Source organism: Balaenoptera acutorostrata, chromosome 19 (genome assembly GCF_949987535.1).
Source record: "Balaenoptera acutorostrata chromosome 19, mBalAcu1.1, whole genome shotgun sequence".
NCBI lineage: Eukaryota > Metazoa > Chordata > Mammalia > Artiodactyla > Balaenopteridae > Balaenoptera > Balaenoptera acutorostrata.
The window spans coordinates 28884377-28909426 of record NC_080082.1 but is presented as its reverse complement, the minus strand read 5'-3'; the positions used below and the strand labels follow the sequence as shown (position 1 = coordinate 28909426).

Here is a 25050-nt window from a genome sequence, read left to right as displayed (position 1 = left end):
ACTGTCATACTGCACTGGTTAAGCCTTCCTGTACAATGTCGAATATAAATGGTAACAACTGACATCTTTTTCTCAGGGGAAATATTTATATTTCATCATTAAGTGTGATATTTGAGGAAAGCTTTTTAAATCCAAATTAAGTTCCCATCTATTCCTAGTTTGCTAAAAATTTTTGTATCATAAATGAGTGTTGTATAAAATGCTTTTTTATGTGTTTATTAAGATACACATTTATTTTTTTCTTATTTATGCTGTTAGTGTGGAGAATTACATTATTTTCTAATGCTAAATTAACCTTGCATTTTTGGCAAAAAAAATCCCTTTTAATTATGGTGTATTATCTTTTGTTGTATTGCTGTATTTGGTTTTCTAATATTTTATTTTGAATTTTTTGCCTTATGTTTACTCAGGCTGTTGTCCTATTTTTTTTTCTTGTAAGGTTTCTGCCAGGTTTTGAATTCAAGGTTATAAAGGTCTCATTTAACAGATTAGAAAGTGTTCTTATTTTTTTCTATTCTCTGGAAGAGTTTGTGTAAGATTAGTGTTAGTTCATCCTTAAATATTTGAAACAATTCACCAGTGAAGTCATCTGGACTTGGAATTTTTGTTTTGGGTGTGTTTGTTTTATTTCAGTGGAAGTAGAGGGTGTGTCTTGAAATCCTATCTGTCCCAGAGACCATGACACTTGCTGGTCCTTCATGTCTCCACATGGCTGCTCCTTCAGTGATTCAGTTCTTTGCTCAAATGCCACCTCCTGAGCTTCCCTGGTGGCGCAGTGGTTAAGAATCTGCCTGCTAATGCAGGGGACACGGGTTCAAGCCCTGGTCTGGGAAGATCCCACATGCCGCGGAGCAACTAGGCCCGTAAGCCACAACTACTGAGCCTGCGCGTCTGGAGCTTGTGCTCCGCAACAAGAGAGGCTGCGACAATGAGAGGCCCGCGCACCGCGATGAAGAGTGGCCCCCGCTTGCCGCAACTAGAGAAAGCTCTCGCACAGAGACGAAGACCCAACACAGCCAAAATTAAATAGATAAATTAACTAAAAAAAAAAAAAAAAAAAAAATTTAAATGCCACCTCCTCAGAGATGTTCTCCATGACTGCCCCAGCTAAAGTAGCACCCACTCCTTTCAGCTACCATTTCCATTTTTTTGTAGACTTGTGTTCCCTAAAATTAACGTTTCCAAAAAATTGTTTATTTACTGTTTTTCTCTCCTGTTAGATTTTGAGCTCTGTGGGGCAGGAACCTTGTCAATCTCGTTCCCCTCTGAATCTTTAGCACTCAGAACATAGCAGTTGCCCAACAAATATTTTTCAAGTGACTAAATGAATAAAAGGAAGCCAGATAGAGATCCTTTCCCCACAAAATCATCAGAAGACAAGAGCAAGGATGAAGATGTTCATCATCAAGTCTTACCTTTTTAACAATAAATATCGCCTAGGGTCTCCATCAGATTTAATACAGAAACAAAAATCTGCTATATAATTCTGTAGTCTCTGCCAACTTATGATGTCATTTTGAAACAAAATGTAATGAACATAAAAAGACTTCTTCAGTTTCTTTCTTTGAAAATGGAGCTGTTTAATGTTTTTTTTTGTTTAATGTTATTTTTTAAATGTATAGAACAAAATGTAACATGATGGTGAAAACATTCTTCTTAACATTGTTGAAAGCACCTCCTTATATAGCATGTCCTGAGGGACAACCACATTCATTTGGGAAAAGCTTACTGAATTCTGGCCTGCTGACCTTGTAACAAGCATGTTAGATGAGCTGCTGCAAGGGTTCAAGTAATCTTGCATCCTTCAGGATTATTTTAATTGTGACAGAAAACCCAACTGAAAGTGAGCAAAAAGTGAATTTTTTTTTTTCTCATGCAACAGAACATTCCAGGGATAGGGTTAGCTTTAGTTTGATCTAGAAGCTCACATAATGTCACTGGATTCTGCCTCTCTCTCCATCACTACATTGTTCTCTTTTGTAATGGCTTCATTCCCAGGTAGGTTCTTCCGTCATAACTAAATAACTAAAGTTATAAAAGCTTAATTTCAGGGAGTGAGGACTCCTATGAAAACTCCTTCACAGTTCCAATTCCAGTGGTAAAGAGAGCAACTGTGTGAGCAGAACATCTTGAGAATGAATTTTCTTGACTCTGTTGAGTCATAGGCCCATCCCTGAACCAACCACTCTAGCCAGGGTAGAGCTCATGCTATACTAATAGTCTTCTGCTACTTGTTTTTCACACTTAACATTATGTTTCCAAGATCCGTCCGTGTTGTGTTTGAGGCTATAACACACTCATTTTCACTGCTGAATAATATTCCATTGTTATAATACCTACAATTTATTTATTTATTTATTTATTTATTTTGTTAATGGACATTTGGCTTTTTTTTTTTTTTCCTGTTATGAACTGTGCTGCTGTGAAGATTCTTGCAAATATCTCCTGGTGCACATGTGTAAGAGTTTTTCTTGGGCATGTATCAAGGAGTGGAATTGCTGGGTTTTACAATATGGAAGTATTCAGCTCCAAAAGGTAAATGTCCTGATTTTCCGTTTGGCAATGTTTCATGAGTATTTGTCTATGGTATTAAAAATTCTTCTTTACATAATAGAAAAAAGCAAGGTAAAAGGATAAAACATTATTCAGATGCAAGGTACTGTTATATTTGTGGATATTGTCTGACCACAGCAGGATCTGGTTATATTTAATAGCTTTAAGACAAAGGCCACACCCATATATATTGTCAATCAGCATCAATCATTTATACAGAACCCACAATATGCTGGTGTGAACTGTTAAAGGCAAACAAAGCTGGACACTAGTTAAAGTGGTAAGGACATATTTTAATCAGCAATATACTATTGCAGTAGGGAACAGAGTCCAGCATGAATGGAACTCAACTTTGATTTGTACAGAGGTGACTGGGCATTTCAAAGGGAGAATCAGAATAGGGAGGGGGTTGAGCTCTGCTGAGTTAGGGAAAAATTACCAAAAGTGGGAAGGAGGTGTCAGTCCATGTGAAACTCATCTGGATTTGCTAACTGGTGCTCACTGAAGTTAGGCTCCTGCCCTCCCACAGAGGCTGGGAGACAGGGACCCTATCTTCAGGTGTTGGCTGGAAAAAATGGTAAATTCTTTTGGCAGCCTTGAGTTTTCTCTGGCAGGTACTTTAAGAGGGGCTAGGGTCACCTAAGGATGTGGCCCTGAGCTGTTAGAAACTATGTTGGTGTTTTGCTCCAGTTGTTACAGGCTGAGGTTGAGGCCCTAGAAGAGAACAGGGCTCAGAGGAGCCTGGCTAGAGTTCTGCCAAGGAGAGAATCTGTCAGAAGTGAGAGGAAAGGTGTGGTGAGGGTGGGAATAGCACTATTTCTCTCCCCTCTACCTTTGCTTACACCATTCCCTAGGCCAGGAAAAACCTCCTCTCTCTCTGCCATTCTAAGCCCTATTCATCCTTACGGCTCAGTTAAGGTGTCACTTCCCCTGGGAAGGCCTCCTTGACTTTGAACCCACGAGACCGGGTTAAACACCCTTAGCATCCTTATATAGCTCTGTCGTGCACTTAGCACATTACATTGAAATACACTCTGCTTCCTCACCAGATCATAAGGACTGGGTCTCATTCATTTTGGGCATACTGTGAGCACTAATGTATGTTGCATGAGTGGGCACTGTGACAATCCAAGGTCCACTCTCCTTATGTCTTGGACACAGAAATAGCCTCCCAGCTCCTCTCTGCTTTCCTCTTCTCTACCCAGAGGGCTAGAGAGATCGTCTATAAAGGTAAGTCAGCTCATGTCACAGTTCGGCTTCAAATCCTCCGGTGGCTTCCATTTGCATGAGGAATAACTTCAACTTTCTTGCTGTGGCCTGAAGGACCTGCAAAGTCTGGCCCCAGCCAACTGTGAGTCTTATCCCACCTGAGCTGGATCATCCTCTAGCAGTCATACTCCCCTTCTTTCTGTTCTTCAAACACCAGGCTTGTTTCCCTGTGGAGCCTTCAGATTTGTTCCCTCTACTTAGAATGTTCTGCAGCCAAGACTCTGCAAGGCTGACCCTTTCTCATCATTCATGTTTCAGCTCAGCCAGCACCGCCTCAGAGAGGCCCTCCCTGACCACATTCTCTCTCCCATCACACTGCTTTTTTCGTCATTGCCCTCCTTACAAACTGGAGGTGATTTATTATATTTTGTTTCCCCCACCAGCTTGAGAACTCCATTAGGCAGGGATCTTGTCTGCCGTGGCTGCCACTGTGCCCCACAGTACCTAGAATAGCGCCTGGCACTCGGAAGGTGTTCAATGAACGGTAAGAAATCCGCGCAGGCAATTGTGGGATCGCTTTCTCCGGCAGGAGCCGACTCTAACCACGTGGGAGGGGTGAGGGCGGTGGCTGGGTGCGTGTGGGGAGTGACAGCTCAGTCGAAGGCCCCGCCCAAACCCCGCCCATGTCCGTGTCCTCCTCCTCGGATCTCCATAAAGTTCATTTGGCGGCGCGTCGCGCGGGGGCTTCTGGGAGGGCCGGTCTCGGCCAATCAGGAAGCGCGGGCGAGCGGCGCGAGACGCGGCTGCCGCGTTCTCACTCCCGGACCTGAGCGGCTGACGCGGCTGCAGCGCCAGGTAAGGGTGTTTGTGGCCCCGTCCTTCCGACACGGGGCAGGTCCTTGAACCCAAGGCCCAGAGGCTGGGCGGAGCCCGGTCCACGTGCTCGGAGCCGTGCTGCTCACACTTCCCGTTCGTCTCATGGCAGCCGGCACGCCTGACGCCAGCTACACACCGCCCTGTCGAACCGCCCCCCATTATAGCGTCGGGCTGCGCTCCGGTAGTGCTTTCTATCTGCCCTCTTTCTGAATGCGGAGCCTCGGCCCCCTGGCGACCCTCCTGTCCCACTACAGCGCTCTGCCGGCGCACCACGCCACGCCCCCACGCCCACCCCTGCCCTGCGAGCCCACCCCTGCCCTGCGAGCCCACCCTTGGCTGGATCGGTGCCCCTCCCCGCCACCACACTCCGCTTGATATCTTCCTGACCGCGCCCTGTCAGCTCCCTCGCTCGCTCCTCGGGGATAGTCTATCGGGAGGCGTTTCCCTCCCGGGAAAGGGACTACCCTGTGAGCCTTGGCCTATCTCCTCTGTCTGCATCCAGCGGAATGCTCCTTCCCGTGCAGGGAGATGTTAGTGATTAGAACCTGGAGGTGGCCCGCACTTTCTCTGGGCCCACAGCACCCCATCCTCTGCAAAGGCAATGCCTGCATTTACTGGGTCTCTTTTTTAAAAATTACGGGGCCGACCGCAGGGGTCTTTGTTCCAAGTTTGGACGACCCATTGACAGAGCTGCTGGTCCAGGTTTGCCCCTCTGTCGGGTGTGAGAAGAGGTTATGATTTGTTTGGACCAAAATGTCTTTCAGCAAGGGTCACCTTTCTGTTCTGTTTGGGGGCTGTGAGAGGGTGCCCTTGGGCATCGTATCTTTTTTTCTTTCTTTCGATTATTCTTTGTGAATTTGTGTTTGGGACATTTTCATTTTTTACTCGTGGTGATCTCACTCAAGGCTCATCGTTCTTAATACCTGTTTATTAGGTTAACAGATCCCACGTGAATATCTCCAGCCTGGGCCTCTCCCTTGACCTATATCCAGCTGCCTACTTTAATATTTCCACTGTGATGATTTGTAGGGAGCTCAACCTGAACATTTCAAGATAGGGCTAGCAAGGTTCCCTCCACCTCTCTTCCCAGACTGCTTTTCTTGCTGTTTTTTTTTTCTCAGTAATGTAAAAGGCTCTGACCGATAACCTTTAAGTCATCCTTAACTGCTCTCTTTCTTTCTTTCTTCACGTCCAATGCTTGGCATCCTGGGCCAGGTCACCATCACCTTTCTCCTGGATTATTGAAATAGTCTCCCATCTGGTCTCCTGGCTTCTGCCCTGGCACCTATTTTCAGTACAGCAGATAGAAGGACCCTCCAGTGGGTCCCCATCTCATTTAAAGATGAACTCCTTACAGTGAGTTATATGGCTTTACATAATCTGACCCACTGTTACTTTCCCACTTTCGTTTTCTGCTACCCTCTCCTTCCACATGGCAGACATGCTTCGACCTCAGGACCTTTGTGCTTGCGATTCAATATTCATATGGTTCGCTCCCTCACTTCTTTCAGGTTTTTATTCAAGGGTCACCTAGTGCGACATTCCCCACTTCCTATCTTCATTTATTGCTTTAGTTGTTCTTATATTTTACTCATTTATCTGTGTATTGTTTGTTTTCCCCCTCTAGAACGTTATCTGTTTTGTTCCCTGATGTATCCCCAGCACCTAGACCTGGCACACAGTAGGTGCTCAACAAATAGAAAATAAATCCATGTTCCTGACACTGTTAGAGGCTTGGGGATCCAGCGGTGACTGAGATAGGCCTGCGCTCACTGAGCTGCTGTTTCTGTGGAGCACATCACCAGCAATAAGCCCGGAGGGATAGCATGTAGTGGCAGGGCCTTTTTAAAAAGAGGACAAGGATATCTGAACAAAGACCTGTTTGAAATCAGAGAGGGGAGTATCTCGGGCAAGAGCATTCCTGGAAGGGGAACAGCAAGTGTAAATACCCTGAGGTGGGAACATTGGAGATGTGGTGAACTTGAGTGTCTAAACCTGCTTCCTGATGGGCTGAAGTAGAAAATAAGGTAGAGAGAAAGGTAGATGTGCCAAGGAGAAGGAGGGGTCAGAGCAAAGACCTGGAGGTGAGGACCTGAGGTACGTTCAGGGAACAGGTCACTTTAATTCAGCAGACATTTATTCAGTAACTTTTTTGTACCAAACTTAGCAGCTGAGGATTCAAAGCTGAGCAGTCTGTGGACCTCACCCTACAGGATTTCTCCATGTAGAGAGAGAAACAGACTTGGGAATAAAATCATCACAACTCTTCCACCTGGCCGGGGAAGAACAGTAATAGATGGTTGGGAATAGTGTGGGAGGGGTTTGAGGTAGGTAGGACTGTCCCAGTTGACTTTGCAAGGTACACAGGAGTTCCCATGTGCCAGGGTATGTTTGTGTTCTAGCAGAGGGTGCACCTGTATGTGCCAGGGTGTGAAGGGAGGAAACAGCATGAGGCATCCCAAGGAGTAGAGAATTGCTAGGGTATCTTTGCGGGGAGGCAGTAAGAGATGACGATGGTAAGGGTGGCAGTGCCCATTCTTTGGAGGGTGCCCCTATTGGCCGTGTCAAAGCATGAGCACTTCCTTCTATAGGAGATGGAAGGTGTTCCTGAGGGTATAAAGGCAGGGGAACGTTTCAGAAAGACCTCTCTAGCCAAGGGGAGTGTAGGTTAGAGGAACAAGAAGGCTTAGACTGTTGAGGTAATCAGGAGAAAAGCCTGAGGTTAGAGTGGGGGCAAAAGAGATGAGGGTTCGACTTTCCAAAAGGTTTGGGAGATAGACCTGGAGATTGGATGTTCGGAGAGGAAAGGGAGCCTGAGGTGGTTTCTGGCTGAATTGACTGGGTGCTAATCGTTTTATCAAGAGAGACTGGAAATGCAGGAGGAGGAAGTGGTGCTGGTGGTGGTGGCGGTGGCAGCTAAGAGGGGAGAGAAGTGAAGCGTTTGGGATAATGTGTAGTTTGAGGCATCCACTGGTCAGCCAGCTGTAGATGTCAGATGAACAGTTGGAAATATTGGCCCTGGGAGAGAGCTGGGCTGGACATAAAGATACGGAAGTCACCTTTGTTTTGATAGGTCAGTGTCCTTGCCTGGGCCCAGATGGACCTCCGAGGTCCATGGATGGACTTTCTGGGGAAGGGCAGCATTGAGCCTCCTGGCACTGCCTGCTCAAGAGTGTGTGTGTGGTTCTCTTGGATGCACATGTGTATGTGAACGGATTCAGAGAGGTCTGTAAGCCATCTGGGAGATTAATGGCCGTGGTAGGAATTGTAGTTGAAGTTCAAGTGGATGTTATCCAGAGAAATATATAGTGTGAGAAGAGGAGGTCCAAGGATAGAAGCTCGGCATTTGAAGGGTGGGTAGGTGAAGAAGGCACAGCAGAGGAGGCTGAGAGAGGGAGGAGGAGGAGGAGAACCAGGAGAAGGTGGAGTCTCCACATCTTGGGAAGAGAGAGTTTCAGGAAGGAAGGAATGGTCAGGGTGTCAAAGGCTGTGAGAAAGGAAGGATTGAAGAGTCCATTGGATTTGGCAGTTGGGTCAGTGGTGACTGCCGGGGAATTCAGGAAATGGGAGGTAGGCAAGCAAAAGTTAGATGGCAGTGGTGATGAAAGAATGACGCGTGACAGGGGATGGCCGTCTCTTTATGAAGGGAGTGGGAGCCAGAGGAGGACATGGGGTCGAGGAATTTTTTTTAAATAAACTTATTTTAGATTTGTTTTAGATTTATAGAACACATGCAGGGTAGTACGGAGTTCTCTGTACCCCTCACCCAGTTTCCCCTACTGATGAGGAATTATTTTAGGGAAGGAGAGACCTAAATCCTAGGAGAAGGAACCAATGACAGTGGAAAAAAAGGACAACCATCACTTCCTGAGCTCTGGCTGTGCGCAGGTCTCTGCCATGGGCTTTACTTCTATAATCTAATGCCATCCTCACGGCAGCCCTGTGATGTCAGGCTACTCCCTTCCCTGTCTCCCTCATTTCAGTAAATGGCACCTTCATGGTCTGAGTTACTCAGGCTTAAAGCCTTGGCATTGTCCTTGACTTCTTTTCTCCTCTCACACTCTACATCAGCAATTCATGTCTACACTAAATCTATCCTTAAAATATAGTATCCATGAATCAGACCCACTTTTTGTCTCTTCCACCACTATCACCCTGGTCCACGCGGGTCTCAGGTATCACATCTGGGTGATAGAGTAGCCTCCTGACTGGTCTTCCTGTTCTTACTTTGTCCCCTCACACCCCCTGTCTGTTCTCCACACAGCAGTGGGAATGAGCCTTAGAGAAGGCTGAACCCTTCACTGGCTCCCGTCATAAGTAGGCTGAAATCCAAAGTCCTTGGTGGTGGGAAGCCGACATGATCTGACCCTGTCCCAACCCCTTCTCCCACCACCCTTCCCCATGATTATGTGCTTCAGCCACGTGGCCTTCTGCTCTTCAGCTATGCAAACTACACTTCTGCCTTGCTTCCTTGGCAAGAACATTCTTCCCCCAAATATCTACATAAGCTCACCCCCTTACTTCAATTAGGTCTCTGCTCAAAGGTTTCCTTTTAAAAGAAGCTTCTCAGAACACCCCAGCTAAAGCAGTCCCACCATCCACTCTGCCGCATTTCCCTGTTTTACCTCCCTCATAGCACTTATCAATACTTGGCATCATGTGTCTATATGTTTATGCATTTTTATTGTCTGTCTCCTAACAGACATAAGCTTCCTGAGGCTGGGACCTTTGTCTGGTTTTTCCATAGCTCCATCCCCATTGCTTTGAACAAACAGTACCTAGCATGTGGTAGATGCTCAATAAGTATTTGTTAAATGAATGAAGGAAAGCTGCCATATAAATCACCATGGCCTGAGTGGCTTAAACAACAGAAATTTGTTTTTCTACAGTTCTGGAGGCTGGAAGTCCGAGACCATGGTGCCGCATGGCTGGGTTCTGGTGAGGACCCTCTCTCTTTCGGGCTTGTTGGTAGCCACCATCTCGAGTGTGCTCACATGGACGTGGGGCTCTAACTTTGGTGAACTTTACAAGGCAAACACAGGAATTTAGAAAATGAGTCATTAGGCATTTTGGGAAAGGTTTGCTGAAGGTTATTCTGGCAGTTAGTGACTGTATTGAGGATCTAGCTACTGTTTAAGGGCACTGTTGGAGTTATACATTTAAAAAAAAAAGGTAACGTTACAGAATACTTTAAATTTTAAGCTGTTTGGGGGAAGAAGGAATCTAGGTATTAATAGACGATAACATAAGGCAAATGAGAAGAATGTCAGCAGGGTGGTGGACTAACAGGTCCTAACGCTTTGTCCCCCCATAAAAACAACAAAAACAGCAAATAAACAACTGTATATTGACGAAAATAGCTCTGTGAGAGCTCCAGAGTGAAATAAGGAGGCTGCAGAAACCCTGTGGAGGAACTTCCCCGGTGGCGCAGTGGTTAAGAATCCGCCGGCCAATGCTAGGGGACACGGGTTCGAGCCCTGGTCCGGGAAGATCCCACATGCCGCAAAGCGACTAAACCCATGCACCACAACTACTGAGCCTGCGCTCTAGAGCCCGCGAGCCACAACTACTGAAGCCCGCGCACCTGGAGCCCATGCTCCGCAGCAAGAGAAGCCACTGCAATGAGAAGCCCGCGCACTGCAACGAAGAGTAGCCCCCGCTCGCCACAACCAGAGAAAGCCTGTGCACAGCAATGAAGACCCAACGCAGCCAAAAATAAATAAATAAATAAATAAAAATATAAAAAAGAAAAACCCTGTGGAGCACAAAAACAGATGGCTGGCCACATAGAAACGTGTAAGGCAAATAAATAAATGGAGTAGAGAGGAATCTAGATGCGGGGAGATTCCTGTGGGATGGGTATTGAGGAAAACCATTTTGGTAAGTAGGACTTGAATTCGTGGTAAAACGATAGCTGATGTTTGAGTGGTTACTGTGTGGCAGGCGAGGAAGGTACATCTATTTTTCCACTTCACAGGTGAGGCCCAGAGGGAGTAATTAACTTGCCCAAGGTCACCCAGCTAGAGGGTACAGTTCCTGGCTGGATCTCAGGGGTGTGGTGGAAGGTGAGTAGATGTTCCTGGCTGTGAAAAATGGCATGAGCACAGAGCAGGGTATGCACAAGGACGGTCAGGGACAGAGTGAATCACATTACTGGTACACAGGGTTTCTCCAAAAACAGTGCCTCCTCTGGATCCCGTGAGTGGAAGGTATTGAAGGCTTTTGTTCAGGAGCAACATAGGGAAAGTGATGGTGGAAAGAGGAACGTGGTCGCGGTGAGCAGAGTGATGTGCAGTGGGAGGCGCTGGAACTTGCATCTAGCAAGAACTTGGGCTTAAAGGGGGGGATGTCTGGCCTTGAGTGACAGTGATGAAGATGGAAGCAACAGTTAGACTAACCTTATTGTGGTAATCATTTCACAGTATTGATGTCTATCAAACCACGTTGTGTGCCTTAAAATTACACAATATTGTGTGTCAGTTATATCTCAATAAAGCTGGAAAAGGAAAAAAAGCAACAGAAGATGCTGCAAAAATAAAGTATCCCTTGCTCTCTAAATCTGTTTAGGTAATGAGAGATTTGGAGAGTGAGGGATGTCATGTTATCTGAATCTGTAGTATTTGATTTCCTGAGATTTTGTCAGGGAGAGCAATAGTTTGGATAATGAGGAATACCTACCTGCTTTCTCTCAAAAATGTGTCTGCATCTGTTTTGGTTTCTGAGTCTGGAGAGTGGAGAATAGCTATAAATAAACAGTCCGAGGTCATGCACAGATGCAAGGAGAAGGGTGAGTTAGAACCTGAGAGAGTGCAGCCCAGGTACAGGTGAAGGGGTTTGGGAGGGCGTCTGGTGGCGACGGTGGTGGTGGGTGGATAACTGCATTTTGAGGTGCACTGGGTGTGGCAGTTGTGGGTTTGAGTGGAAACGCACAGGCAGTGCCTGGAACCTCCTGGTTTGGAGCGTGAGTTCAAGAAGCAGGCTGGGAGTGTGGATTTGACATTCATTGCCATCGAGGAGTCAGGGGCAGTGGTGAGGCAAACACTCTGAGGCAGGGAGTTTAGAGCAGTTTTAAAATGAACAAGTTATTAAAAATTAGAAAAGGTCACATACACTTACGGAAAGGATTCAGGTTGACAGAGGGTTATACAACGAAAAGTAGAAATCTCCCAAATCTTAGCTTTGCTCTCTCTCTGGAGATAATGCTAAGTTTCTTGCTATGCTAATGTTATGTTTCTTGCTATTTCTTCTAAATTCTATCTGTGAACAAACCTTAATATATGTATTATATGTATGAACATATACACTTAATATATGTTGAGTGTATAGCTTGATGAATTTTTATATATTTATTCAATCATATGACCATCACCCATATTGAGATATAGAATATTTCCAATACCCTGATGTCTTACCTTAGGCTGCCATATAAACCACCATGGCCTGAGTGGCTTAAACAACAGAAGTTTGTTTTTCCACAGTTCTGGAGGAAGTCCGAGACCAGGGTGCCACATGGTTGGGTTCTGGTGAAGACCCTCTGTCTTTCTGGCTCGAAGGTGGCCACCATCTCGAGTGTGCTCACGTACATTCCTGGGTGAATGTGTGTGTGGAGTTGGGGTGGGATATAGAGGAAGCAGCTTTCTGGTGTCTCTTCTTAGGAGGGTACTGATCCCATCATGAGGGCCCCCTCTTCAGGACCTCATCTAAACCTCATTACCTCCCAAAGGTCCCTTCTCCAAATGCCTTCACAGTGGGGGTTAGGACTTCAACATACGAATTTTGGAGGGACACGTTTCAGCCTGTAGTACCAGAAAAGTTCTGTTGTGCTTCCTCCCAGTCATTCCCCATCCCCACCCTCACCAACCCCCCAGATAACCAGTGTTCTGGTTTCTAGCACCACAGATTAGTTTTTTCTCTTCTTAAAATCCATATAAATGGAATCATGCAGTGTCTTTTTTTGGTGTCTGGCTGCTTTAGTTCATTTTTATGTCTGTGAAATTTATCCCTATTGTTCCATGTAGCTTTAGTTTGATCTTTTCCATTGCTGTGTGGTATACCGGGGAATGACTACCACCATTAAAAACTCAAATGGTATAATTCTGTATATACAGTGTTGTAAGATTATTTGGGGTCGGGGGGGGGCGGGCAGGGGACTCAGATTTTAGAATCTGATAACAGCTATAGTGTTTCTCTTATATTTTTAAAAAAATGTATGCATATATTTCCCAGGGTTCCTGGTGCCTGTGATGCTGGTGTCATGGCTCTCAGGACAAGAAGCCTTCCTTAGTTTACAGAAGGATTTCTCAACCTTGACACAATTGATGTTTTAGGCTGAATAATTCTTTGCTGTGGAGGTTGTGCTGTGCATCATAGGATGTTTAACAGCATCCCTGGCCTCTGCCATCTAGATGTCAGTAGCACGTCGCCTCTCTCTCTCAGTTGCGACAACCAAAAATGCCTCTATATATTGCCAGTGCTCCCTGGGGAGCAAAGCTGCCCCCAACTGAGAACCGTTGGTTTCGAGAGACGAGCCAGAGCCAAAGCCTTTTGGAGGTAGACTTGGTGATTTGCCACTGTTTATGCCAGCTGTAATATGGGGCCTGTATCATTCCTCAGGTTCTTTGTACAGATATTTTTCATCACCACTAAAATGGGGCTGCTCCTTCCAAGGACACATTCATTAAGTGAGTTTAAAGACTGAATTAAAATATCCCACATCTGTAGATTCTTCATGGCGGGCAGGACCTTAGAAATCACCTGAGCCAACCCTTTCCTCTCACCGGTGGTGAAACTGGGATCTAGAGATGAGGAAGGGCCAGTCCCAGGGTCAGAGAGCTAATGTGGGGCAAAGCCAGGATGGGGTCCACAGTTCTATCCCAGGCCTTCTACTCCAAGAATTTGTCAGAAGGTAGGCTGTGTGGGTACTTTATGTTTCTGTGTGATGCCAGATTGCTTCTCTTTGCTCATTGAAGATGAAATAATACAAGTGTTATTTTATGTATCAAGAAAGCTGATACTACACACTCCTTACTGCAAACACTGAGTCATCCAGGCCCATACTTGTACTGAATCACCCAGGTCTTCTAATTTCTCTTCTGTCTAGGGTAATTTATTTTAGTTCTTTGTTTTTCTGTTTTTTTGTTTTTTTAGATTTATTTTATGTTATTTTATTTTTTTTAATTTTTTTCCAACCAATAACATTTATTTACAACATGTTTACAAACAAATATAGAGAACAGCTATTAAGAAAATTTTTTTTTCACACACACACTGTATTTTATTTTTACAAGAGATAAATAAACTGACACCAAGCATTGTAAATGGGTGACCACAACAAAAGCAGCAATGATTGCATTTACCAAACACGAAACACACTCATACTATGTCATAATATTGACATTCAGTCCAGTAATCCTCCACTGTAACAGCTCCTTTACTTTGCAGTGAAAATTGATTTGTATATTTTTTGCCTCTGAGTCCTTGTGGGATTTTTTTTTTTATTCAAACAGAAAGTCACAAAAATTATAATCATCCTCATCAGTTCACTCAGTCCCATGTAATTAATTTTTTTTTTCATCTTGATCTTTTGTTAGCACTTTTATGAATTCATCAGTTTTCCATTAGAATTCTGAAAATGCTTATTCATTCAGTTCAGCAGTATAGTCAGTTGCCAGAAACCTGTACTTGTCAGAGTCTTCCATGAATTCCTTGAAGATGAAACCCTTTTATAGGAACATATTTGCAAAAGTAGTTCTTTGTTTTCTCCAGAAGTCTACCTTCTGAATAATGATTAGGTCTAACTCTTTTACTTAGTTTCACAGGACTATAAAGAGTTATCCCACAGCACTTTTTTTTTTTTTTTGGTTAATCATCGTTTTCCTCTTCTAGAGGCATCTGAAACAGTAGTATCTGTTAGGATGTAATTTTCTTTTGGTTGTTGTAATTGACAGCTGACAGATATAGTACAAAGTAGAATGATGCTGTCATTTAACCATAGTTTATGTATTCAGAAGAAGAGAGGAGAACAGAACCAGTCTTCAGCTTTTGACACCTCCTGTGAGGCTTTCCTCATTAATCTTGGTGTTGGACATTGAACACTGTTCTTGTGTTTTAATCCTGTTACAGTCTAATTAATAATAAGTTTGAGGGCAAGATTTCCACTTGAAATTCAATGCTAAATTTCTTTTGAATCACACCTTCATTGTGGAAATTTGGATTTATAATTAAAACCATATTTGATGTGGGAAATGTAAAAATTGTACATTTAAAAATTGCAGGTGTCTCCCAGAAGTTCTTACTGAATGATACGAAGCTGTGATTAAATAAGTCAATTTAGTATCATATATTTGCTAGAAGATTTTTTTGAAGCAGAGACGTTTATAATTGACAATATGTTGCCAAATTGGCAACTTTGGGAAAAAGCTAAAATAGCATTTTACAGTGACATAAATCAGGAGAGTTAATAAAATACTTTCTGTGTATCATCAACCCCTTGAAGGAGATAAGCATTATCATCTCCTCTTTAGAGATGAGGAAATTATGAGGGGAGATTTGGGTTTTATCCCAGGGGTAAATCAGCTGATTTATTATGAAGGATGAATGGCCAGGTAAAGAGGTACATAGGGCGGGGTCCGGAAGAGTCCTTAGCACAGGAGCTTCTGTCTTTGTGGAACCGGGGTGCACCATTCTCCCAGCATGTGGATGCATTCACCAGCTCAGAAACTCAACAAATCTCATTGTTGAAGAGTTTTTATAGAGCTTAATCTGCAGCCCTTGCTTCCCCTTCCCAGAGGTTGGTGGGTGAGGCTGAAAGTTCCAACTGTCTAATCACTTGGTCTTTCTGGTGACCAGTCCCATCCTGAGGCCACCTAGCTTAGCCTTTCCAAGTTACCTCATTTGCATAAATTCAGGTGTGCTTAAAAGGGGTTCCTTGTGAGTTACAAAAGACTCAGAACTTCAGGACATTCCGAGGGTTTTAGAAGCTGTGTGCCAGGAACTTGGGGACAAAGACCAAATATATTTCTTATTATACTACACTACTCTTTTTTGGCTTGATTAAATATTTAACATGGTTATATTGGGAATGTGGAAATGACCATATTTTTCATAATTAAGACACATGTTAATAGCAAGTGAACCGAAATTATTTGATGCATTTTTGCTCTGCCCTTTTTTTTAAGTCCATTTCATCCTATATGCCATTTGGAGATTTTTTTTTTTCTCTTTGTTAAGAATGTTTATGTGCCTGGAAGGGACATTTTTTTGGACACTGAATGACAGGTGAGTGCTGACTAATTTAAGGAAATGGAAGTCTGCCCAGTCCTTGGTTTTAGCTCTAGGTGGGAGCTGTCTCTCTAAAGCCGTGGGCTTTAATTTTTTCCCCTGGTTAATTTTCTCAGCATCCTCTAGGTGTGGTGAAGAGGTCTGGATCTTGGGAACTTCCCACTAAGAGCATTCACCATTTATATTTATTTATTATTTATATTTAATTTAAAAAATTTTTTTGGCTATACCGCAGGGCATGTGGGATCTTAGTTCCCAGACCAGGGATCAAATCCGCACCCCCTGCATTGGAAGCACAGAGTCTTAACCACTGGACCGCCAGGGAGGTCCCACCATTTCTAATATAGCAGGGTGTCTGCAACCTCTGAAAAAGCAGTGGGTCATTGTCCTTCATTTTGATGGGGAACTTTTTATTGAAGTGCAATACACAATCAGAAAAGTACATATATCACAAGTCTAGCTCAATGAATGTTCTCAAAATGAACACACTATTAAGCAGCACCCAGAATAAAAAAAGTTACCAGCCCCCCAGAAGCCTCCTTTCTGCCTCCTCCTGTCCCCCCCACCCCGCCACCAAAGGATAACCAGTCTTGCCTTCTAACAGCAGTGATAAGTTTGCCCTTCATTTTAAGGCTTACCCGGGTGTTTGAGGAGGTCTGTGGAGGCTCAGTAGGACTTCTGCCAAGAGGCACGGAGAGCAGTTTGTTGCTCAGGGCCCTGGTACCCTGCCATGCTCTCTGAAGCACCTTTCGGTGTTTCCAGAGGCCTCAACAATCAGGCTCAGAGTCATGCTGACAGAGAGGAGCCTTAGTGCTGTCTGTCCTTGCTGGCCTTTTCGCATCCAGCCCCAGTTTTGCTGCATTGACTGTTCCACATCCCACTTCTGTGGGTTCTCAGTGTGGCTTCTTCCTGGCTCCCTCCTCCACAGCTCCCCAGGGGTGCAGCTGGCATCCAGTCTCTGTGTGTGTCTTGGCCAGATTTTTTTCCCAACACAGAGGTTGGACTTCACTCTCACACCTCCCCTCCCGCTAATCATTCTGGTTCTCACTATTGGACAAAGATAGTGAGGTTATTTTCATGATCAGTTTTCAGTATCGAGTCAAAATTGATATTCCGTTGGTTTAACCCCTATGTTTTGTGGCTAAGTTGATATTTATTTTGCAGAAGGGTTAAAAATTGTCTTTAAATTTGTAAAATTAACCATACGTTTAAAAATTTTAATGAGATGATGACTACATCAAAGTATACATTTGGCAACTTTAATAACTTTTTTGTAAATCAGTTTCCACTGGTTGAGTTATAATGCAGGACAGATCCAGTTTTTCCCAAATATGGTATCATATACATTTCTCTCTTCTCTCAGACAGACATGGAACAAGCTTATTTTCTACTCTAAACTTATATAGCACAGTTCTTCCTGTATGTATATTTGTTCTTTTAGTTTGGAATTTGTTCACCTGAAAACTGGGCTGTTTCTTCTAAAATATCACTGGGTTTTTGTCTGGGTATTTAGAGGGAAAGCACTAGTCTGGACCAAGTGTGATCTGAATTCATGCCATTTATACTGTCTCTGCCTTATGCTGTGCAGCCTCAGAAATGTTAAGTATCAGTTGGTAGTCGGAAGGGAATGTTTTTGCTTTGGTCTTTGCTTGCCAGTGGGTGCAGCTTTGGCAAGAGTGTGTAGGAAGCCTTCAAGAAGAACAGAGTCTCCACAAACGGAAGAATAAAACTCCCATTCATTCAACAGATGAGAACCTACTATGTACTAGGCACTGTTCTAAGAACCTGGGGTACCTCAGTGAACAAAACAGGCAAAAATCCCTATCCTTGTGCAGTTTACATTCTAGCTGGGGGTGGGGGAGAGCGCTGAGGGTGGTTGCAGGTTGCGCTCTTAAATATTTTGTTCTAGGTTGGCATCAGAGGCAAGCTGACAGTTTAGCTGAGAGAGATAGGGAATCAGCCATGAGCATATCTGGGAGAGGTGCGTTCCAGGTAGAGGAAATAAGGAGTACAAAGAAAGCCTCTAGGGCAGGAATGTGCTTGACCCACTGGGGGACCAGCAAGGAGGCCCCAGGGTGGCTGGAACCCAGGAAAGGAAGGGGGACAGGACTGGAGATGAGTCTAGGAGGTAAGAAGAGATGGCTTGCTTCTGTAGGGCTTCACTCTGTACAAGAAGTTTAAACAGAGGATGGATGTGATCAGACTTTCAAAGGATCACTGGTTGCTGGATTGAGAAGACACTGTAGGAGACAAGGGCTGAAGCCAGGAAGCCAGGAAGAGGTGAGAGTGACTTGGATGGGGGAACGTGGTGGGAAGAGGTAGATTCTGGGTGCATTTTGACGGTAGATTTGAAAAGCTTTGTTGGCTTATTTGGATGTGGGATGTGAGTCAGGGAGGCCCTTAAGGATTTTGGCCCAAGCGACTGACTGGAGCAGGCCAAGGAGCAGGTTTTGTAGATGAAAGATTAAAGCTCAGTTTGGGGCATATTAAGTATGGATGTTTAGAGATTCAGCCTTTATTTTACTATGGTCAAAATAATTCTATTTAGTTAACTTTAAAAAATCATTTATTGGATTAAAGTAAATCATGACTTTTATTTTCCATTCATTACTTACCCTCAAATCCATCACTTTAAATCTTTGTATGGGCAAGTCATTTGAGAAGTTGAGCATTTCCTTTGTCTGAATTTGTCTGGCGTGGAAATGTTACATGAAATGTTAGATTTTTTTTTTCCTTTTTTTTTCTTTTTATAAACATTAAAAAGTTTTGTTTTATTCAGGGAGTTCCAGAATTTTCCTTATGAAGGAAAAAAAGTATTTCCTTCTCCTTGGCTCTGTTAGACAAATTATTTTTATCTTAGAGTTAAAAAAAAGTGTGGGGGTAAGAGGCAGCATATTTCTTTTTTTTCCTCTTTCTGGTGAGTGACCATGTTTCTGGTAGTTCATAGAACATCATTGGCCCTATAGGTTTCTGAGGAAAAACATTTCTCCATCAAGCAGGAGCCGTCGTTTAATTATACTCTCTGCTTCTTTCTTCTTCTGTCCCCGAGAATACCCTTCTCATTCTGTGATCCACATTTTCTCACAGGTAGAGGTGGCCAGTTACAGCTTGATTCTATTAGGTAAAAAAAAAAAATGACAATGATTATCTAGAAACTTTAGGTAAAGAGTTATAGTGTATATGACTTTTTGTCTAAAGATTAAAGTCAGCTTGGCACTTCATAAAGAATACCAAAATGTCTTCATGTTTACTCCAGCTGAGCTATTTTTGTTTTAACCTTGTGCCCTTGCCTTTAAAGTTAATGTCCTTTAATGTTCATTTTTAAAAGTCCTTATTCTGCTGCTGTGGATTTATGGTGGAAACCATGCCCTTTTAACATTAACCTGAGCTTCATAGCTGAGATATAATTATATATTACATTAACATTGTAACTACAATTCTAGACCACAGGGATTTCTAAAGTACAATAGAAGCCATGGGTTTAAAACAAAGAGGAAATATATAATCAACAAGAGCTACTATTTAAAGAATATTGTTCTTTTTTTAATAAATAATAATTTTGTTAACCTTTTAGCAATGTAATTTTTTTAAATGATGTTGATGCTATTTATCTTCTGTTGATTTAAATAGTGGTAGGAGGTAAAAACTCCTCTTAGTTATGAACCTTATACAAGGATGGTACAGTATATAGAAGATTCATAAATGTGTAATATGCATTAAATATCAACATTGTTCACAGAACTTTTCTCAGTTGTTGGAGAAACAGGTGATCTTGCTAATAATATTCATGGTCTAGAAGCCAGCTGCTACTTAAATTAGTATAATTATTAGTTGCAACAGTATCTCTAAAAGTAGTAGGTATATTAACAAGTCATATTCTGAATGTCATATATAACAAGCAGACATGGATCTCTGCTCTCAGAGATAAAGCTGAAGAATGAGTGAATGGAGACTTGGACATGAATTTAAAAAGACTGTCTTTTATGTTAGCGAAGGAGACTAACGGGATTAGTCCGAAGACCTGTGTTCTTCTGGTTTCAGTTCAGCCTCATTACAGCAGAGAGTATTCTAGGCACAGAACTGAGCTCTGTGGACTGGAGTTGCTTCTCTGTCTTCTCAGGATCCTCATGGAGTTGTTTGGGAATCATATGAGATGAGATGGCCTTATAAATTGCCAGCCGTCTGGGGGTGGAGGTGTTTTTCTGTCTAAGACAGGTGGAGGGAGAGGAAGTTTGAGTGAGGGTTCTTTACGCCTCCCAGAGGTTGCCATCATGGGTTCTGTTGCCTTGTCGGCTTTGAGTCTGAAGTGAGGCAGGAATTCTGATCTGTGCCTTAATATCTTTGCATTTGTTCTGGTGGCAGAAATCAATCTTGGGGCTGTCAGTATGGACAGAAATGATCTATTTCTTCCCAGTCTGACTCATTTTCTCTGTCAGGCCTGTTGTTCTTGGGCTATGTTCAGGAACAAATCCTGCTTGTTGATGAGCTCTCTCCTTGTCTGTTTACAAAAAGTCCTAGTGTTTCGTTAAGCTTATGACAGGTTCAGGCAGTATTTGAAGCCTATCTTTCCTCTTGATTTGGGTCTCTTCCTTTTTCTCCCCCACCTAGGATCTGCATCTCCAATGGATACTGAGGGGTTTGGTGAGCTACTTCAGCAAGCTGAACAGCTTGCCGCTGAGACCGAGGGCATCTCAGAGCTTCCCCATGTGGAACGGAACCTACAGGAGATCCAGCAGGCAGGCGAGCGCCTGCGTTCCCGTACCCTCACACGCACATCCCAGGAGACAGCAGATGTCAAGGCGTGAGTACTGGTGGGGAGGCAGCACTGGTGCTGGGTGGCTCGGGGGCAGGATCTGCTTCTTCTTTCCTGCCTTGAATTTGGATGTAGTCTGTAAAAGACAGAGACAAGCCAGAGTCTCAGGGATTCAAGAGAGGTTTTATAAACAGGTCAGCAGCCTTGCTTTGTCTCCCTGCCTCCTGGGTTTTCCAGCCTGTCTGCCTGACCAAGCTGCGAGCCCCTATCACAGGCAGAGATGATCAGGGTGAGAAAGGGCGAAGAGCTTTGTCATACAGAAACCGTCCCAGTCATTCCTGCTTGGGTTCACTGACTGTTGGTCATAAATGGCTCACGTAGTATATTGGTAAATGTGGGTCACACAGATAAGTGTTACCCTCCAAGCCAGAGAGGGCCCAGTGATGAGCAGAGTTTTTAAGAGTACTTGGAAGAAACTGATGAGCAGTTAGTGATGAGAAGCCATCCAAGTGAGGAGTGATCCTGTCTGCTTACTGTCAGTGACCCCAGAGGCCGCTTCTAAAAGGCCTTGGAAATGCAGTGCCTGCCAGTTGATTGTAGAAGAGGAAAGTGGGTGAGCCCCAAGAGAGTGCAGCGGGAGAAGAGGTGCAGGTTGACTGTCTGGTCAGTGGCTGCTGCTGCCACACAACACGCTTTGGGTTGTTGATTCCACAGACATGTGTTTGGGATCCCCACTGTGCCAGGCCTGGGCTGTCTCTGGGACTACGACCATGAATTAGACATGGTCCTTGCCCTCAAGAAGCTTATTATTTGGTGAGGCAGGAAAAAATCTCGCCTCTTTCCATAAGAAATGTGATTTACTGATTACTTACTATGCATCAGTAAGATTTTGCTTAATCCTCACAACAAATGGTAGGACTGTGGTCCCTGTATTACAGATGAGCAGCTAAGGCTCAGAAAGGGCAAGTAACTCTCTCAGATCACACAGCTGGTGAGTAGTGAGTCAGGATTCAAACCCAGTGAGGTTTACTCCAGAGTGTATGCTCCTTTAGCCCTGATGGAAGGGTCATGGGAGGATGCAGAGGTGATGTTACTGGTGACCTTTCTGGGTCTGGAAAGTGGCTGAGATTCTCTGTGGGAAATACTGTATGGGAAATCGTCAGTCATCTGCTCAGTCTTCATTCCTTAAACTTGATAAGACCTAAGTGCTGGTGTTAAGGTGGGGACATTGTTTTGGATACATAGTAAATGTCACAGGGAGTGAGTATAAGGGCTACATTTTTTTTTTTTCCAACTAATCTTGAAAGCTGAATGTTTTGGCTGCTCTGCTGAGTCAGTAAGGATGTTGTAGAAATTCTTATGTAGGCCTCCCCAGAATTTTATTTATTAAAATACTAGTTAGTTTTTGTTCTGTTGGTATTGGTAAAGGCAAATCAGGGGAACCCTGGCAGGGATTTTTCACTATCCAGCCTTGTAGCTAAATGCAGCCAACTGCTCCACTACGCTTTTCCCCAGCACCCCATCCAGCCTTTAGACATTTCTGCTAACTTGCCCTCCCTGCAGGCTCCTACTGCTGCTGCTGCTGGTTGCCTGCAGTTACCCCGGGTCTTTAGCGTGCAGGCTTTTGCTTGTGTGGAAAGGATGCTGCTGGAGCGAAAGGACTGTGATGCCAGCTGAGTTGCTATAGTTATAATTTAATTGCATTAGCTTTACAGCCTATTAAGAGCAAAAAGGGAAAATGTTTTCTTGGGAACAATTATCAGTCATGCTCTCTTTCTTGTAAATTTCCATTCTTCTTCATCTCTTTCTACCTTAAATTCATCATTTTAGGGAGGAGGAAGTTGGAACATTGAAAGAATGGGTATAGGGTGGGGCAGGTGCTCAAAAAGAAACCAAAGGGCTGATGACTGTATTTTTCCATCTCCTTGATAGGCAGAGACATGAAGTGTGATGTGAATATTTCAGTACAGGATGAGGGCAGAGGAGAGAAGTGAATAGAGAAAATTTTCTTACACGAAATAAATTTTGAAAAAAATTTGTCTTCAAGATTTTAGTTAAGATTAGCTTGTAGACCTAAGAGTGAATTGTTCTGTGTTGAATTCATTTGTTTAAATAGACTTTGTTGGATTTTTCATTTTAGGGAACAGATTTGCTGGCTTTTTTGCATGTGTGTGATATTTTTAAATTGTAAAATATCTTCACACATAAAGAAGAATATGCATAACATATATAAAGGTATAAATCAGGGGTTGGCTGACTAAGACCCAGGAGCCAAATCCAACCTGCTGCCTGTTAAAGTTTTATTGGAACACAGGCACACTTACTTGTTTATGTATTGTCTGTGCTGCTTTTGTGCTACAGTAGCAGAGTTGAGTAGTGATGACAGAGACTGTATGGCCGGCAAAGCCTGAAGCACTTACTGTCTGCCTTTTACAGAATAAGTTTGCTGACTCCTGGTGTAAATAATAGGAAAATGAATGAATACTCCTGTGCACATGGCACAGTTAAGACATGGAATATTATCACTAGCTGTGAAGCCCTCCCTGGGTACACATCGTCAGTTGCATCCTCCCTTTTTCTCATTGGAGATGCCTCATTGGATTTTTCCATTCAGCTCAGAAGCCAAACAACCTAGAGGTGTACAAAGAAAAAGGCAGCAATCATTCTCTCTCCCTAACTTTACCCTCCAAGGTAATCAGTGTTATTAATTTGCTTATTTTTTCACACTTTTCTTCATGTTCAAGCAAAGCATGTATAAACATTTATTTGCCCAAAGTTAAACAGCAGATTATAACTTTACTATGCTCGTACTAACCTACCTTTTAAAGCACTTACTGTTTGTCAGACATTGTGCCAAGTACTTTACATGCATTATATACTTTCCTCTTAAAATAACCCTGTGAAATAAGTGTTACTGTCTCTGTTTTATAATTGAGGAGAGTCAGATAGCAGGTGGTCACACCAGAACTCAAATCCAGCTTGGGCAGTGAGAATCCCTCACGTTTGTAAGGCACTTTCAGTTCCCATAGGCTTATCATACGTGCTGTCTTGACTGGTCTTCACAAGCCTGAGAGGTGAGAGAGGCAGGGTTTTCCTTCATATGTTAGCAGGAGAAAAAGGAAGCTTGGAAAAGTGATGCACCCAGGATTTTCAGTCAGTAAGTGACTGGTGGGACTAACTCAAACCTCTTGACTTTTTTTCTGCTCCCCATGTGTACTGACTGAGAACAGCTTTTGTCCTCCTGTTCTCCTGGGACTGGACTGTTTGACTCCAGCCTCTCTGTCTCTGTGCTCAAGAGAAGCTGCCTGGCTTACAAAAATTGGGGCAGGTTGGGGGCAGGGAACCTTTGGATTTTTCCACCCTTAGAAGCTGAAAGTTTCTGGTACAGCCTTTATTTGTAAAACCATCCCTACCCTAGATTCCCTGCCTCCTTCATCATTCCTCCTTCTGCCTCCCCCATCAGGACTTCTGCATATGCGCTGCACAGGCCCACGTACTGCACAGTTCCTCCAGGCACCAGCCACTTGGATGACCTTTCTCTTCTCATAATTCTAATAGCTAATTTTTAAATGCCAAGGTTCCCAGCCCTGGTATGCCTTAAAATCCCTGGGCACTGGATACGTTCTCATGTATCTCTGGTGGAGATAGAGTGCCTGAGGCACAGAATTTGGCAATAGCTAGTGCGTTTACTCTTGACCCAGCAATCCCACTTCCAGGGAATCTCTCCCAAAGATACACTGGCAAAAGTACGAAAAGATGTGTGCACAAGGTTATTCTTTGCAGCATTATTTGTAATAGCAAAAGTTGGAAACAACTCTGACATCCATCAGTATGGGACTGGTTGAATATTGGTACATGAGCATAGCTTTTCAGTAGCACAAAGGAATGAGAATATACACCGCTGTGGATGGAGCGACTCCAGGCCATATCGTTAAGTAAAATAAACATGCAAGGTGAAGGAAAGGGTATAGTACTTCATCATTTATTTAAGAAAGCAGGTGAAAGAAAGTCCATATTCATGGATTGGAAGACTTTATATTATTAAGATGGTAACACTCCCCAAATTGATCTATAGATTACATGCAATTCGTATCAAAATCCCAGCTGGCTTTTTTGCAGCAATTTGTAAATTGATCCTAAAATTCATATGGAAATTCAAGGAACCTAGAATGACCGAAACAATTCTTTTTTTTTTTTTTTTAATTGAGTATAATTGACCTTCAACACTATGTTAGTTCCAGGTGTACAGCATAGTGATTCGATATTTCTGTACATTACAAAATGATCACCACAATAAGTCTAGTTACCATCTGTCACCGTACAAAGTTATTACAATATTATTGACTGTATTCCCCATGCTGTGCACTTCATTCCAGTGG

The 25050-nt window shown here is 43.4% G+C and overlaps 1 protein-coding gene across 2 annotated transcripts in view; it reads left to right on the top strand.

Annotated features, from left to right (window-relative positions):
* Positions 1 to 4492: 4492 nt before the first annotated feature.
* The window catches only part of NUP93 (nucleoporin 93), a 105091-nt gene continuing 84533 nt past the window's right edge, over positions 4493 to 25050 (top strand). Inside the window, exons 1-2 of one of the 2 annotated variants that reach the window (XM_057534761.1) lie at positions 4493 to 4617; positions 20527 to 20719. In XM_057534761.1, coding sequence (XP_057390744.1) covers positions 20541 to 20719 — 179 coding nt within the window. In that variant the 5' untranslated portion in view covers positions 4493 to 4617; positions 20527 to 20540. Of the gene's footprint in view, positions 4618 to 10612; positions 10704 to 20526; positions 20720 to 25050 lie in introns of those variants that run through there. The other variant, XM_057534760.1, reaches the window with a different exon arrangement.